The sequence below is a fragment of the Anomalospiza imberbis genome, chromosome 5, assembly GCF_031753505.1.
Source record: "Anomalospiza imberbis isolate Cuckoo-Finch-1a 21T00152 chromosome 5, ASM3175350v1, whole genome shotgun sequence".
NCBI classification, from domain to species: Eukaryota; Metazoa; Chordata; class Aves; order Passeriformes; family Viduidae; genus Anomalospiza; species Anomalospiza imberbis.
Window position 1 is genome coordinate 6,126,816 of NC_089685.1, and position 16,484 is coordinate 6,143,299.

Below are 16,484 nucleotides of genomic sequence, written 5' to 3' on the forward strand. Positions count from 1 at the left end.
ACATCCTGCACAGGGCTGGATTGCTTTTGCTTTGGGGAAAAGAGAAGCAGGAATTAGAATAGAACCATAGAATATCCTGAACTGGAAGGGACCCACAAGGATCATCGAGTCCAGCTCCGGGCCCTGCACAGGACACCCCAAGAGTCACGCTCTGTGCCTGAGCTGCTACACAGGCTGAGTAACAGCAGGTCCCAGTCCTTGGACAGGAAATTCTGTGGGTCATTAACACAAGGAGAGGTGAGGTTTATGTGCTGTTAGACAGCAAGGAGCTAAGTAGAGAGAGAGAATTTGTGCATTGTGGTGTGTCAGGATTTTCGGAGAGAAGTGCAAGACTAGTAGGAAAAAAAGACATTAAGGAATGAGCTCTTAGGTTGAGCAGTTCATTAAAGGGAGCAAAAGTACTCAGAAAGAAAATACACCAGGAAAACGTATTAAAACAAGTATTTTAGTACCAGTGATGTTATTTTAGATTTAGAAAATAGAGTCTGAACTTTGAAGATGAAAATTTCTGAACACAGTAGTATTTTAAATATGCAAAGAAAACAGTACCGCTTTTTTTTTTTTGTTTGTTTCTGTCAGTGAAGAAGGTGACATAGAAACATTTGTTCAACACACCTGAAATGGTGTATCTGTGTCGGTATAGATTGAAGAAATCTCCTGGACCTTTTATCAATCATCAAAACAGTGGCCAGTGACTTGGAGACAGGAGGGATTGCTAACAAAACCTGTAATTTAATGAACTTCTTAAATAAGTATGGCTAAAAATCTGAATGAAGGGTGATTACAAGAAACTTCCTGAAGCTTATCTACTAACCCAGCTATTATTTGGAGATTATGATCTACAAGTACACTGCCAGGCATGATAATTATGGGCACTTGTTAGACTGTACAAGAACTCTAGGTGAAAGTAATTGCTGTGGAGTTGCATTTGATCTCTCAAGTTATGTGTATATAAAACTGGAAGAAAAAACTTTTCTGTGACTTCATATAAGGGAATCTATTGAACAAAGTTGTTAGGTATTGTAGCAAGGTCTTAGTTAAGAGGATTTCTTAGGGAATGCAAAGTAAAATCCAAAATACAGATTCAAAGTTTTGAAGGAGCCCTCATGCTTCATACATTTTGTGCTCTCTTTTGGTAACTTAACCTAATACAGGAAGAATTCAAGCTTGTGCATCAGATCAGTTATTCAGAAAGAATAAATACTATTTTTAATGGTCATATCTAAATCTTGCGATAAATTCTGATGATCTTAATTTTATATACCACTGGCTGTTGTAACTGAGAGCTCCGTAGGTGGGATACCTGTTTTGGTGATTGTGGGATGACATTGGAATAGGTTTTCAGGTTCACTTCAGAGAATCACAGAAACACAAAATAAATTAGATTGGAAAAGACCTCCAAAACTGCTGAGTCCAACCTATGACTGATCACCACCTTGTCAACCAGACCATGGCACTGAGTGCCACATCCAGGCTTTCCTTAAACACCCACAGGGACAGTGACTCCACCACCTCCCTGGGCAGCCCATTCCGATGTCTAATCACCGTTTCTGTGAAGAAATTCCTACCAATGCCCAGCCTAAACCTCCCCTGGTGCAGCTTGTGGCCGTGTCCTCTCATCCTGCTACTGGTTAGCCAGGAGCAGAGCCCGACCCCCACCCGCTACAATCTCCTGCCAGGGAGTTGTAGAGAGCGATGAGGTCAGCCCGAGCCTCCTTTTCTCCAGGAGGAACAATCCCAACTCCCTCAGCTGATCCTCGTGGGACTCCTGCTTCAGACCCTTCCCCAGCTCTGCTGCCCTTCCTTGGACCTGCTCCAATGTCCCAGTGTCCTTTCACCCTACGAAATTATCACATCCCTCTGTCAGTACGGGTGGATTGGGCTGTTAACAAAACACTTCGGGAGCAAACCGCTCAGCCTGTGCCTTTCACCCGGTACCGCCGTACCGACAGCGCCTCGGGACCGTCAAGGCGCCGCAGGCGGAGCGAGTGAGGGGCGGGCAGGCCCCCGCGCCCGGGCAGGGCGGCGGTGCGGTGGTGAGGGGCCGTGCCCGCCCCTCGCGCCGCGCGGAGCACTCCGGGAGCGCGGTCCTTCGCCGCGGCGGCTGCCCGCCCTCAGCCTGACCCCGCCGCTCCCCGCCGATCCCGCCGATCGCGCCGATCCGGCTCCCCTCGCCTGGGGAAGGGCGCGGGGGGCGCTCCGTGAGGGCGGTACCGCCGCGTCCCCCCCGGGCGGGGAGGGACGGCCCGTCCGCAGCGCGCGTCACGTGACGGCGGCGACAGCGACGGTGACAGCGCTGGGACCGCGGCCGGGCCGCCAGCGCCATGGGCAGTGAGTGCGGACAGAGGCGGGAGGGAGCGGGCCGGGACCCGGGCTGGGGAACAGCGGCCCCGGGCAGCGCGGGGAGGACGTGGCCGGCGGCCCGTGGCCGGTGATGGGGCCCCGTGCTGCGGGTGCCGCCGCAGGCAGGGCCGGCGGTGCCGAGCACCCGCTCCCCGCGCAGGGTCGGTGCTGCCGGGCACGGCGTGAGGCCGGGCACTGCTTCGTGGTGGGGTGACATGTTCCACTCTAGCCCTGCCGTATGTGTATATATATGCACTGTATACACGTATGGAGCATATGTACCCTATGTACACATATATATGTGTGTATAAGTGTCTAAGGGGCTGGTGTCAGAGGGTGGACCAGGCTCTGCTCAGCGATGCCACCCAGTAGGACAAGAGGCAAAGGGCAGAAACCCATGCCCAGGAAATTCCACCTGAACATGAGGAAGAGCTTCCGTCCTGAGCAGTGACCGAGCACTGGAACAGATTGTCCGGAGAGGCTGTGGAGTCTCCCTCACCGGAGATATTCCAGAAGTGTCTGGACACATCCCTGTGCCCTGTGCTCTGGTACGGCCCTGCTTGAGCAGATGAGCCCTGTGGTCCCTCCCAACCTGACCCATTCCATGATGCTCTCTTAGCTTGGTCACGGCGGAGCTGTGCCACCCTCTGTGGAGTGAGGTGCACCTTCCAACGAGCTGTGTGAGGGCTTGGGATACATAGAGGAGACATATGCCACATCAGAATGTACGTGTAATCGTGGCACTACAACCACAATGTTACTCACTGTGTAATAAATGCATTCTCTTTGAAAAGGAGCCAACGGTGGTTTTTTATGTCTGTCCCAGTGTGTTGGGGCTGGAAATAATGTTCAAGTTTTGAAGGGTAAATTCCCCACCAAGCACATATGCTTTGATATTTTTCCTCTAAATTGATTTCATTTTTTCCCCAGAAAAAGAGCTCAAACTGTTGAGCTTTTCTGTGTTTTTAAAGGGGAAACTGTGAAGATGTGTTAAAACTAAAATAAAGTCCCCCGAAGTTCCAACCAGAGTAAGTGTTGCAGTCATTTTAGTTACGATTTCTTAACATTTTTTAATGGTTGAATTATTTTTTCTGCTAAATACTTCAGTAAACACAAGATTCTTATCTTTGGATACCCTTTGATGTCAGTTTCATTCTGTGTTTAACTAGCACAGACTGATACTAGGTCATTTATTTTTAGATGCAATACAATTCAGTTCACTTTTGCTGATATATACAGCACCGCTTCTCTAAAATTATTCCAGCTGTGGAAAAAAAGAATGGGCCAAATCTGGTTAGAACAAGAATTCTGTTTCACATTTTTGCCCTGTTTTCAGCTGTTTTAAGAAGAGGGTATTAGTTTTCAGACAGTTTTGGAAGCTAAATAAAGTTCTGTGAAGTTTTATAAATTCATAAATGTTCATTAATATATTTTTCTGTCTTCTTTTGTGTGTGTGTGTGTATATTTGTTTTTCTGGAACAGTAAAATTTCTAGAAGTTATTAAGCCATTCTGTGCAGTGTTACCTGAAATCCAGAAACCGGAAAGAAAAGTGAGTACCACATTATGTTCTTTTTTTTTTATTAGTTTACATGGGAGGGAATATTGTGATATTCTAGTCCGGGCTCCAGTATAGATACAGACAGTGGGCCCTATTCTTTGGAGCAGGGGGGAGCACATATTAAGGTAAAACATTACTGTGATGATGAATTCTTAGCACCCTTCTGTTAAGTCCTTTGGTAATGATGCTAACTAATTTTTAAAAATCATCTCAATTCTAGACTCATTTTATTTAGTTTCAGCTCCATGTGACCTATTGTAACATACGAGGACAGAGTCTTCAAGCTTTGTTTTCCTGTGGATCTCAGTGTTGGCTTTGAGCTGCCTTGTATATTACTTGCAAAAGGATTGTTCTGTCAGAAAGCACAGATTTAATTCTCCCCTTCCCACAAGGTATTTCCTACACCCTTAGCTGTGATTGACCTTGCTGAAGTGGGAGAGTGATCTGTGGTACAGTTCAGGTAATTGCCCGGTTCACCTTCTGGATGTGACATCTCTGTTTGATCTGAAGTCAGTGAACTCAGTTCATTTACAGCTGATCTCTCTAGTCCTCTAGCCCTTGAAACTCCTCCCATTTCTTGGCACATTTGCTAGATTAAAAATAGGTAATTTCTACAGATCAGAAAGAGACCTGCCTTGTCAAAAAAAACCCAACCAAACACCATTTTTGCTTTCAAAACTCAAGCAAGCACATACTGCGCATTTGACAATCTAATTAAAGTAACAAATAGACATGTCATGGCTATTGTCATGACTTCCATGAAAATTCCTTAAAAGCTAAATGTTGGGTTTTATATTCTTAAAAGGAAAGCTTAACTGGGAATATGGCACCATCTCAGACAATCCTCTTTGGTTAATGAGAGGTTCCCAAAGGTTAGAACTGGATGTAGAGGTGTTTGTGCCAGTGACCATAGCTGAGTCTGCTGAGTTGAATGGAGAAGATACAGTAAAAAATTATGATTATGGCCTTCTGGAATTGATTTTTTCAAAAGACTGGAGTTTACTCCCTGGCTCTTTGCTCCATCTAGTTGCTTTCCAGCATCCTTCAGCTTTAGGACAGGTTTCTAACAAATTATTTAGGCCAGACAAAGGCGTTTTCAGAACAGGAATCTCCAGAGCCAGACCCCCATGCTAAGGCTTGGATGCACCAGGTCTGGATGGCAGGTGCCCATCTCTGTTTCTGCAGTGGGGAACCTTGGTGCAATCTTGTGGTGCTGACTTATGGCACATTTGTGGTTAGTTGGTTACAGCCATCCCATTTTCGTCTTGTAAGGTGAGTGAGAAGAGAAAGCTGACACAAACCTGCAGATACTGATGTTTCTGTAAAGCTCGGTGGCAGATGTTATTTGCCAGAGAGGAAGAGGGGCTTGATCTGTCCTTGTTGTCCATCATCGGATGAAAGATGCCCAGAGAGGTGCCAAGATTCCTGTCCTGTCTATTTGGGTCACTTTGTCTTCACTGCTATTTCTGTCACTGTCTAGACATCGGCTGCCAGTTGCCAGCTTTGTACAAATTTAAAGTGAAAATGTAATTGGGGACATCTTTCCTAGGCTGAAGAGCCCTTTGACCATTTTCAGTCATCTTCCTTGCTTCTGTGTAGTTTATCAAGTGATTTAGGTCATTCCATGTAACTCTAATTCTCTGTAATTTATTGTTTTCTTGCAAGCTGTCACAGGCAGATATGACCAGTAATGGTTTTAGTGGATTGGTTTAAGTCCAGGACAAGAAATTTAGATAACCAAATAGAAAAAGAGATTAATTTTCATTAAACATGTATTGATTGTTAAACGAAGATGATGTTTTGGTTCAGTTGGGCTCTCACTGAATCATTTTGCTGTTCTTGTTGAAGAGGAAAGTGTTTTCTTCTGTCTTTAGGGAGTGTTGCTTTTGTGTTTTGGCCAACTTGATTAGCAAAAGTGATTGCTGCTTTTGTAGTTAGTAGAACGGGCTCGTATTTCCCTTATGCACAGATTTGCTAAGTAGAACACACTGTTCAGAGCACGATTATGCTCAAGTCCCTTCATTTTCACATGATTCAAGAAAAATGTCAAAGGAAGAAAATGTCCACTTGAGTCAGATCAGATGGTGAAATTTACTGTCCCTGTGCTTGTTACCATTTGTGGCTGGAATATTTTGGTACCACTCTGTATTTTGCCATTCCTGACATATGGGTTTGGATGACTCCTTTTTCTTTTCTGTCGTCTTGACTCATAGAGACTGTTTTCCTTGTGAATAACTGCGATTTGGGTGATGCAGAATTCCTCTAATGCTCATATTCACCACACTTAGAGAGAGAACCAGAGCGGTTTTAGACCTTCACCGATGCCGCTGAAGCCAAGTTTAACTGTGAGGCTGTAGAGATAATTTGGTTAAGCATTTTTGGTTTTAGAAGTCTGTGCTAAATTCTGAATTGCGGAGTTCGGACTTGGTAAAGTGGGTCAGCACTGCATAGTCTAACACAAGGTATTGTTTGGATTTATTTGCTGCTGTCACTATTTTTCTTTTTATAACTCTGTGCAGTAAGTATTTTTAGCATCTGTCCTCTTTTAAGAGTGAGGCAGTAGCAGGAAATAAATTAAATTACCTGGATTATTTTGCTTCTAAGTGCATGGTTTCACTTATAAAGATGTAGACTACATTCTGGGTTTTCTTTGCTTGAGGACCTGTGCTGTGGCTGCACTGGTTTGTAGTTTCTCATCTGTGGGTGTTCTGTACCTATTAAACCAGGCACTAATCCTTTTTCTTGTTACTTCTCCACAGGCAGATTCAGTGGTTGGAGGCAGAGAGCTCCAACCATTTCTGCTGTATCTCTCTTATGTGTTAGTTCATGTCATGTTTTAGTAGCTGCTCTACACTTGTCTGCAGTGAACACACTTAACCCTCAGGTTTACAGTCCCTGGAGGAGAGGTGGGAATTTGAACATAACCCTGCATCTCAGCTCTCTCTGCTCTCTTCAAGAGCATTTCTTTCTGTCTCATGCTTTGAGTAATCCTCTGACTCAAACCTAAATCTTGTGATTTTTCTCTTCTTGCACCTGGCACTAATTACAGGCACCTCAAATGTTGCGACTCTGAGATTCTTCTCTTCAATGAATTAATGACTAGTGATCATTGATCTGGCATTCTTTTTAAAGTGATATATAACCTACATCAATAAAAATATTTTGGAGGAAAACAAAGAATATTTAAAGATCATTTTATGGTGAATGAACATAATGACGAATTTAAAGCTTCCTCTAACACCCTTTGAAGAACTTAATTCTAAATATTTTGAATTGGTGTTGAAAACTCATGGTTCTACTGGTTTTAATCATGTGTCTTCACAACAGTTCAATCCTTCTACAAACTTTATAGTGCTTTAGTTCAATAATTTCCAGCCTTACAAAACTTCTGTTGAAGCCTAGAGCTCTAAGTACTGAAGATAAGTTTTTTGCATTACTCTTTCATGTTTGCTCTGGTAAGTCCGTGATTTTAGCCGTGCTGTTGCTCTTCTGTAAATACTCACTGTATTAGAATACTGTAGATAAAATATATTCTAGTAACTGAATGTCTACCAGTCCCACATAAGTTACCTTTCTCTCTCTCTCTCTCTTTAAATCTGAAATCATATTAAAAATACATTCCAATGAGGAGTGATGCTTTCTGGTTCAGTATCTTTCCATTGAATTCTGAATGATAACAGCATTTAGTACTGTTGTGAGAATGCAGTGGAAGTTCTGCCTACAGTGAACATGTTTGTGTCTCCACTCTGTCCTGTAGATCCAGTTCAGAGAGAAGGTACTATGGACAGCCATCACACTCTTCATTTTCTTAGTGTGCTGCCAGGTAGGTATCAATGTCATCTGTGGTCAGAAAATGTGTGTTCTGTGCATAAAAAGTACCCTGAAAGCATGAGATGTTCTTGTTTCGTGTTAACCTACCAGTTTCAGCTTTTTTTTTTATGCTGAAGTATTTAAAGTTCAGTTCAAAAAACCTGATTCTCTGAAATAGTCTTTAGTGTTGATCATGGATGTTTTTAGAAACTAATGCTTTATATTTAGTCAGAAATACATAACTTTTTTTCTTGTTACAAAGGCCTTATCAAATGATGATAGTGGCTGCAGAGTAAACAACCAAGGTAATTATTTATCAAGCAGCACAAACAAGCTGAGCAATTCAATGCATTGTTTACCTTCTGTTCATAGCTACATTTAAATTGTAGCACTCACAAGGATGAAAACTAAATCAAAGTGACTTTTTACCAAATTCCTCTTCCACAAGCTGATGGATTGTAAAGATTGCAGGAAAATGTTTTTGTGAAGTGGTTGACATGTAGAACTTGTTTTTTGTGAATATCCTTTACTAAGTTGTGAGCTAAAACTCTTTGAAAATGCCTGTCTTTGTAAACATTTATGTGATCTTTATTAGTTGTAGGCGTTCCTAGAACCTGTGCTTGGCTTGTAAAGAGTGGAGGCTTTTTTTGTTGTTCTTTAAAAACGTGGATACTGAAGAAAATGAGAATTCATGTGTTACTTGATAATACATTTTTAGGGACTTATAGATGTTGTGAAAGATGCAAAATGTTCTGTACATTTCAGAATCAGCATTTTTAGCTTGTGTTTATTAATGCAGCCATTCCAGACTGCAGAGCAGTAGTTTAATAGTTTTTTGGTTTCAGCTCTGAAGGACTGTTTAAAGGCTAAAACACAGCTCTTGTTCCTGTCTGTTTTTTGGAAGGAAGAAGTGGGATTGATACTAGAGCTAGAAGAAGATGGAGTTTATCTGGGTTTACTAGCAGCTGGATGTATGCATAATTAGAATTTTGCATCTGTGTGAGCGATCATAGTAATTGAATAAGGAAAACAGATGGCGCAGACTAGAGTTTTCAGAAATTGATCCCTAAGATTGCCTGGATTCCTACTCTACTGTTTTGGTGATAAGGAAGAGTTTTAATGAGCTCAAAATCCCTCAATACTGACATACAGAATGTTGGGAGTTTTGTATGAACGTGTTTAATATTGACAGTTCCATGTGGGATATTTCAAAACATATTTAAACTTCTTTCTAGAGGTTTCTGCTTTTTCCTGTGGAAGGGTTTTAGTTTAATCCTCTGAGTTATGCCCCAGTTGGAGGATTAAAAGAGATAGTGTCAATACCTCTTGTTTAATTAAAAAAAACTTAAACAATGTAACAGTTGAATCATTACATGTTAAGATTTTGTATTTTAATGCAGGCTAATTGTGTGTATCTGTTTAATGCTGTTGTGTACTTGGACAGATCCCTTTGTTTGGAATCATGTCATCAGATTCTGCAGACCCCTTCTATTGGATGCGAGTCATTCTGGCATCAAACAGAGGTTGGTACTCACTCCTTTCTCTGTTTTCTGTTGGGATAGACAGACCAGGAGGAAAACAGTTGGGTGTTAAATTCCACACCACCCAGATGTCAGGTTGGAGCACTTTGTAAAATTCTTAACACAGATGGAATCAAAACTGGTACTTGAGCAGTGCTTCTTGTTAGGAATGGGATTTCCTTGAGATGCAGATGAAGTTAGTATTGATTCACAAATTTTGGGATGATTCCATTCAGGATTTTAGAGCAGTCTCTTTCTAACTAATGTATGGGACAGGGAATCTTCTGACTTTACAGTTAGGAGCTGCAGTAATGTGCAGTGCGAGGGTGTTGATTAGGAAATGCCTCACCTCTGCAGGTCAGTTACACTTCATAATAGTTTGGCAGTGTTATGGATGAGTAACTGTCTAGGTGGGAAAGCCAAAGGTAGAGATAATTAGGCATAAACTTTAGCAAAGCCAAACTAATGTATTTAAGAAGAGTAAAGTGGAACACAACCAAATGTTTAAGATTCAGACTAATGGCAGAAGTCTGAAACTTAAGATGGGCGACCAGTCATGCCTGACTCTAAATGAGGACACTGATCTCATCTGTAGCTTGGAAAATTGGCTGGAAGTAAGAAAATCACTGGAACCCTCTAATGTGAAGGTCCTGCTTACTTAGGAATAGCAAATTTTGTTACACCAGTGAGGATAGTAAGGTAAAGTGCTCTACTTCGAATTCTCCTGCAATGTTTGCAGAATTTGGTGTGTCCCTAGCAATGTATGATACTAAATGTGCTGTCCACTACCCAAACAGAATGGTAACAGTGGCCAAGAAGAGCCTAGAGAGACTGAAAGCAATAAAAAGCAGGAGTGGGAAAGTGAGTTTTCACTTAAGTCAACTGACTAGAAGTCAATGGAGGATGTGAGGTGAATCCTAAAGTTTTTGACATCCTAATTTTCTGGCTGCTGGAGGAATAGAGATTTCCATGACAGCTGATGTAATACTGTACATGGAAACTCCAGGATACAAGTATGAAAGAGCCAAATTATAATAATTAATTTAATGCTTTCCTTCTTTGAATTGTATACATTTGTGAGTTGGTACCTCAGTGGCACAGTGCCAGTGAGCTGGCAGAGTTAAGAGCAGCTTAATGATGGTCTTTGTTTTGTTAAGAACTAATCCTAAACTCTCAGCTAGAGTGATTCAAAGGGCAGTGTTCTCAGAAACTGTGGATCTGCAGCATATTTTTGTGGTCTGCAAAATTAAACTTTTGGAAAATGTGACATTGAAGCACTGACAGAATAAACAACCAGGGACAAGATGCTGTCCAGGGAAAGGTTCCTCGAGGATATGCCAAAAAAGATGAGCTTCAGTGTGCATTGGCCTTCAGTGTTAGCATAGTTCCACAAAAATATTTGTAATTAAAATCTACGTGGGTTTTCCATGCTGCCTTCAAAATTACAGGTTCTAACACAGCAGCCCTTTGTGAGGCCATAACTGTCTTTGTTTTTTCATAGCTGTACAGGAATATACATATTGGAAGCATTATTAGAAATATTTGTTGTAGGTCAGGAACCTTTGAAGAGACCTAATGCATTAGGAAAGGTTCTGGAATGGCAGCTGTTTTAATTTTTCTTCTTTTCTAGGTACTTTGATGGAATTGGGTATCTCACCCATTGTGACATCAGGTTTGATCATGCAGCTGCTGGCAGGAGCAAAGATCATTGAAGTTGGTGATACTCCAAAAGACAGAGCTTTGTTCAATGGAGCTCAGAAATGTAAGCACTGTTCCAGTTGAAATTACTGAGTGTATTTTTATTCTTGGGAAAGCCTGTCTAAGTGATAATAGATATGAGATTTCTTTGGTAGGTGACTTCAGATTTTTTTAAAGGATTTGCTTTCTCTCTGTTTTAGTATTTGGGATGATTATTACCATTGGGCAAGCCATTGTGTATGTTATGACTGGAATGTATGGAGATCCTGCTGAAATGGGTGCTGGAATTTGTCTTCTTATTATAATTCAGGTTTGTAAAGAGCTATTTTGTGTTAACTGAGACTGGTTAGAGGCAGTATAGCTGGAAGGAAAAATCCTTCTGTGTCTGGGTGACTTCAATTTATTTATTTTTAATGCTGCAATGCATCATTATTTGTATCTGTCTAGATACGAGAAATTCTAAATATTCCATAGAGGAGGAGAATGCTGGGATAGTAAATATCAAAAGTGTTTCAGGTAGGAGTGGTGCTTAATTGAAAATACTGGAATTGGTGACTATAAAAAATACAGGAATTCCAGTGGCTGCTCTTCAGTGCTGTGGAGGAATTCTCACTAAATGGCACAGCTGCAGCTTTGAGACATTCTCCTGCAGAACAGAGCAGAAAATGCACAAACTTAAACTTTTTTCTTTTTAGAAAAAAAATAATTACTGAGTAATCTGTTTGCTGTGTCTGCCTTGAAAAAAGGCACAGAGGTCATTGCCAGGTGAGATGTGCAGGCATTGGTACATGAGGGCTCAGAAACTCTGCATGAATGACATTTAGATGAAAGACTTAATGATCACTCTCCCACATGATGAAAATACTGAAGCAGGGAATTAGTACACAACTCTTGACGTGATTTATTCTTGTTTCTGCTCAGTTTTGTTTCTTTTCTCACAGCTGTTTGTGGCTGGTTTGATTGTGTTGCTGCTAGATGAGTTGCTACAGAAAGGTTATGGATTGGGGTCTGGTATTTCCCTGTTTATTGCTACCAACATCTGTGAAACCATTGTCTGGAAAGCTTTCAGTCCCACTACCATCAACACTGGCAGAGGTATGTGTGCTGCTACAGTCAGTCACAACATGTTACAGTGGGTGGTATGCTACACATAAACTATCAAATTTTTATTGGATGACATTTTTTAAAAGTTCTAATGTGTGGTGATTGGATTCTGAAGTCAGTTGTCTAATTAACATTGAAGATGAAAATGTCTGACTTACATGGAGATTAATACATGTTTGCCTTTGCTGATTTGGAGTGCAGCAGTTAAAATGGGACTTCAGGCCCCTTGAATGAAAATTTTTAGATTTCCAAACTGAAATAATCTTGTTTTAGCATCACTTACTCCATGAAAATAGAGAAGATAGGAAATACTGTACATTCAGAAGAGTTGTTTGTGATCCAGCTGTTGTTTGTGGCTACAGGATGTTTTTGTAGTTGGTGCCTCTGAATTACTTTAAATTGGTTTGATTCTTCAGAGACTGCAGTCTCTTCATTCCACAGCCAGTCTTTGACAACATCTGGTTGATCAGAGACCCCTGAAATAGCACCTTAAAATAGTGCATCAAGAAATTAACTCGTTTACTGCATTCATTTGAAATCCTGAGCCATATTTTTAGTTAGCTAGAATTTAATGCTTAGTAGTTCTGTTACATTTTTATTACTGTTCTTCTAAAAGCTTATTTTTTGCCTTGTTTATTATTTCTTCTTTCTGAACATCCTCCTACTCCCAGAAAAGAAAGGAAGAGAGTATTCTTTCATGTGTGTGGCTTTGATGATTTTGTTTTGTTTTTCCAACCAAGAATAATGTTTTTTTTTGATCATTCTACATTCCATAACCTAAAAAAGAGTTCTATGCTGTGACATATTTGTTACAACAGGATCCATGTCCTTTTGTATCAGATTTTATGTGTGTCATGCTTAAAATTTCCAAAAGAAAGGTACTTTTTAAAAAAATGTTTTTAATTTGGAGATTAACCTTCCTTTCACTTTCTTGCTCCATGCAGGAACAGAGTTTGAGGGTGCTGTGATTGCATTATTCCATCTCCTGGCCACACGAACTGACAAGGTCCGGGCTTTGCGGGAGGCTTTTTACCGACAGAATCTGCCCAATCTCATGAACCTGATTGCTACAGTGTTTGTGTTTGCTGTAGTCATCTATTTCCAGGTAAAACTCCTCAGAGCAGCTCTGCACAGGTGGAAGTGCACGTGGACCCTGAACACTGCAGTCATTGGAAAAGATGGGAAGGGTTAAGTCAGAGTAACTGAAGTATCTTAGCCTTGAGTCATGAACTCTTTTTATTTCAGCAACAATTACCTCTGTGACAGTAAAGCTGTAAAATTCTACAACCAGGCCTAGCTGCACTCAGTGTATAATCTCACATTCCATTGAATGCCATACACACTATGGGAATGTTTTTAATAAAACAGGTTCTGATACTGCAGTAGTTGCATCACATCAATAATATTCTTAATAGTCATCATTGACTGAAAAGAATACTTTTGGACAGAGCTAGAGAACTTTGGTTCTGTGGAGTGTGTAGCTTTTCAATTTTTCCCTAATTTTCTTGAAACATTAAATTAGTGTGTCTTTTTAAATCTAAGTATCTACTAAATGGACACTAAAGGAGAATCCATATGGAGATTTTGGGGGTGGGGACAGCTAAAATGTGATTTTTAATTTTTTTTAAGTTGTTGAGTCTGAGTTTTGGGAAAAAAAACCCAAAAAACAGGTTTTCAAGTTCATGTGGCTTTTCTTGGGTCTACTCAGAAAAGGTCCTGCCCTAGAAAACTACACAAGAGCCTGGGCTTACACACAAGAGTCTGCTGGTAACTGGCTAGGTCAGCCATGACAGGTTTTTATCAACCCCTAAGCTATAAAATGTATTTTACAGGAGTACCAGTTAGCAGATGAGAAACCATGTTTGTGTGAAAAGAATGTAATACAACCAAGCAGTAACACTTTTAAATCCTTGAAATCTGTTATCCAGACTGTAGCAGAAAGCCTTTGGGCTTTACTACCTCAGACCCTGCAGCCCTTGTCTATCTAGCAAGAGCTGCATGGTCAGGAATAGCTTTGGGGCATTCTGGGAATACCTCGTGTCTTGGAAGTGAACCCTGGTGCATTTGTGTTCTTTCCCACAGGGGTTCCGAGTGGATTTACCCATCAAGTCTGCACGGTACCGTGGGCAGTACAGCAGCTATCCCATCAAGCTGTTCTATACCTCCAACATTCCCATCATTCTGCAGTCTGCCTTAGTGTCAAACCTCTATGTCATTTCCCAGATGTTGTCTGTTCGTTTCAGTGGCAACTTCTTGGTGAACTTACTGGGACAGTGGGCAGTAAGTATTTCATCACATTTTAGCTGCGTAGAATTATTGCATTTTTACTTTGATGTGAATCCTTGGTATTTCATCAACTGGAATACTTACTTTTTTTACATTTGTATATAAAAGCTGTTTCAAACATCAAAGAGGAGTTCCTCTATTAATACAGGATGGGAATGTGGGAAGTCTGTGAAAAATAATCGATTGCCTTTTTCTTCCCCTCTCAGGACGTCAGTGGAGGTGGCCCTGCTCGCTCTTACCCTGTTGGTGGCCTGTGCTACTACTTGTCTCCTCCAGAATCCATGGGCGCAATATTTGAAGATCCTGTCCATGTAATAGTTTATATAATATTTATGTTGGGATCCTGTGCATTCTTCTCCAAGACTTGGATCGAGGTGTCTGGCTCATCAGCAAAAGATGTAGGTGTTCTACCTGAATTGTTTCAAACAGTGCTTCTGGTTTAGAACTGACCAGCTACTGACTGATCAGTTTATCATAGTAAACATCAAGTGACTGTGAAACACTGCAGCAGTTTCATAAAGTAATGTTTTCTGCAGGTTGCCAAGCAACTCAAAGAACAGCAAATGGTGATGAGAGGCCACAGGGATACATCAATGGTTCATGAGCTTAACAGGTAAGGAAATGCTGACTTCCCTCTGGATGGTGAAGAGTGCTGGGGAAGCGTCAACTTGAGCAGAGATTGTCGGAAAAATCTGATACCTGTTTCCACTGCAGAAGGGAAGATTCTTCCCATTCCGCTGTTGCCTTTCTTAGTTATGCAAAAGAAGTTACAGCAGCAGATTAGAGAGAGATTAACCTGTACTGTCTTTTTTTTAAAGTGACATAATGAGGGATTTTGAGTTGAATCTCTTCCATGTTTGTAAAAGAAAGATACCTTGGTTATTACCTTCTTCCCTGTTTTTTTCCTTTCTTACAGATACATCCCTACAGCAGCTGCATTTGGTGGTTTGTGCATCGGTGCCCTTTCAGTACTGGCTGACTTTCTAGGAGCCATTGGCTCTGGCACTGGCATTCTGCTTGCAGTCACTATTATTTATCAGTATTTTGAAATATTTGTAAAAGAACAGGCTGAAGTTGGAGGAGTAGGTGCATTATTTTTCTAGATGTCCAAATATTTCATGGTTTGTGTGAAAGGGAAGGTATTTTGACAACATGCGTCATTTAGTCCAGTAATGCTATTTTCTTTTTACTTGTTTCCAAGTGCTACGTGTCCCATTACTGTAATGGGCATTGAGCGATGCCTGTGTGCAGCGTTAGTACCAGCTGCCTTAAGAATAAAGTTTACATTATCTTGTTTAAGTATTATCTAGTGTTGCCTGTAATGCTGGAAACAATTCATCTACCTTGCTGTTCAGACACTACAGTGAGATGGTAAAATGTATCAGTTCGAGAGCCGTAAACGTCTTTGCACACAGCAGTAAAGTGTTAAATTAATTTCCCTGTCCCTAGTAGAAAAAAAAAAAACCCATGAGTTCAGATTGCCACGTGCCAGTATTCCTGACAAAATTTATTTGTATCTGTATTTTACATTAATTTTTTATACTTTTTTAAAAATCTCATTTCCCCACCACTGAACTCAGCACTCCTTATTCCTTTGCCATGCCTCCACCCAGACACCTTTCTCTGAGCTCTGAGGGTGGGCAAGCAAACATTTACCGGCGGCTGATACTCATCTCACCTGAGAGCTGGCTCTGCGGGGATCTGCTGCGGCCAGGGCAGCCGGGTTCCTGCCCCAGGCCTCCTGTGGGGCAGCCGCTGTCACAGCGGCAGGGCGGCCCAGCCCAGCAGTTCTGTTCAACCATGTACTTGTGAAAACTGTGCCACTGAAACTTCACGTCCACTTCGCTTTTGTGAGTCTAAAGAACGAGGCCTGGTTCCTAAAGCCGTTCATAGGAGGGAAAAGGGGGAACGGGGAGTTCCTGCTGAAAATTTGTCGCACTTTACAGCGGCGATGTAACAAATGTAAGCGTTAGACAATAAACTTATTTAACTAAACTCTCTCCTGTGTCCTGTGTGTGCCAGATGTAATTCATGTGCAGTCTTTGGTAACTTCTACAATGCCTTGATAGGGAGGTAGGTCCACAAGGCTCCCTTTCTTCCTCTTTTTTTCTTTCTAGAATATAATTCTGATTAACTTTTAGCAGCCACAATTTAAAAAAATACC

The 16,484-nt window shown here is 41.3% G+C and overlaps 1 protein-coding gene across 1 annotated transcript; it reads left to right on the forward strand.

Annotated features, from left to right (window-relative positions):
- Positions 1-2,073: 2,073 nt before the first annotated feature.
- On the forward strand, positions 2,074-16,320 carry SEC61A2 (SEC61 translocon subunit alpha 2). The gene is made up of 12 exons (XM_068189482.1): positions 2,074-2,331; positions 3,826-3,893; positions 7,660-7,725; positions 9,157-9,235; positions 10,863-10,994; positions 11,131-11,240; positions 11,872-12,025; positions 12,979-13,139; positions 14,117-14,314; positions 14,527-14,718; positions 14,857-14,933; positions 15,237-16,320. The coding sequence occupies exons 1-12, from the start codon at positions 2,325-2,327 to the stop codon at positions 15,421-15,423; spliced, it is 1,431 nt and encodes a 476-aa protein (XP_068045583.1). The 5' UTR covers positions 2,074-2,324; the 3' UTR covers positions 15,424-16,320.
- Positions 16,321-16,484: the final 164 nt, after the last annotated feature.

What these genes read in the sequence shown, in the direction of transcription:
- SEC61A2 (XM_068189482.1), top strand. An exon ending in TCCAGAAACCGGAAAGAAAA is followed by an intron (nt 3,894 to 7,659) that starts GTGAGTACCACA and finishes TCTGTCCTGTAG; the next exon opens with ATCCAGTTCAGAGAGAAGGT. An exon ending in TTTTCTTAGTGTGCTGCCAG is followed by an intron (nt 7,726 to 9,156) that starts GTAGGTATCAAT and finishes GTACTTGGACAG; the next exon opens with ATCCCTTTGTTTGGAATCAT.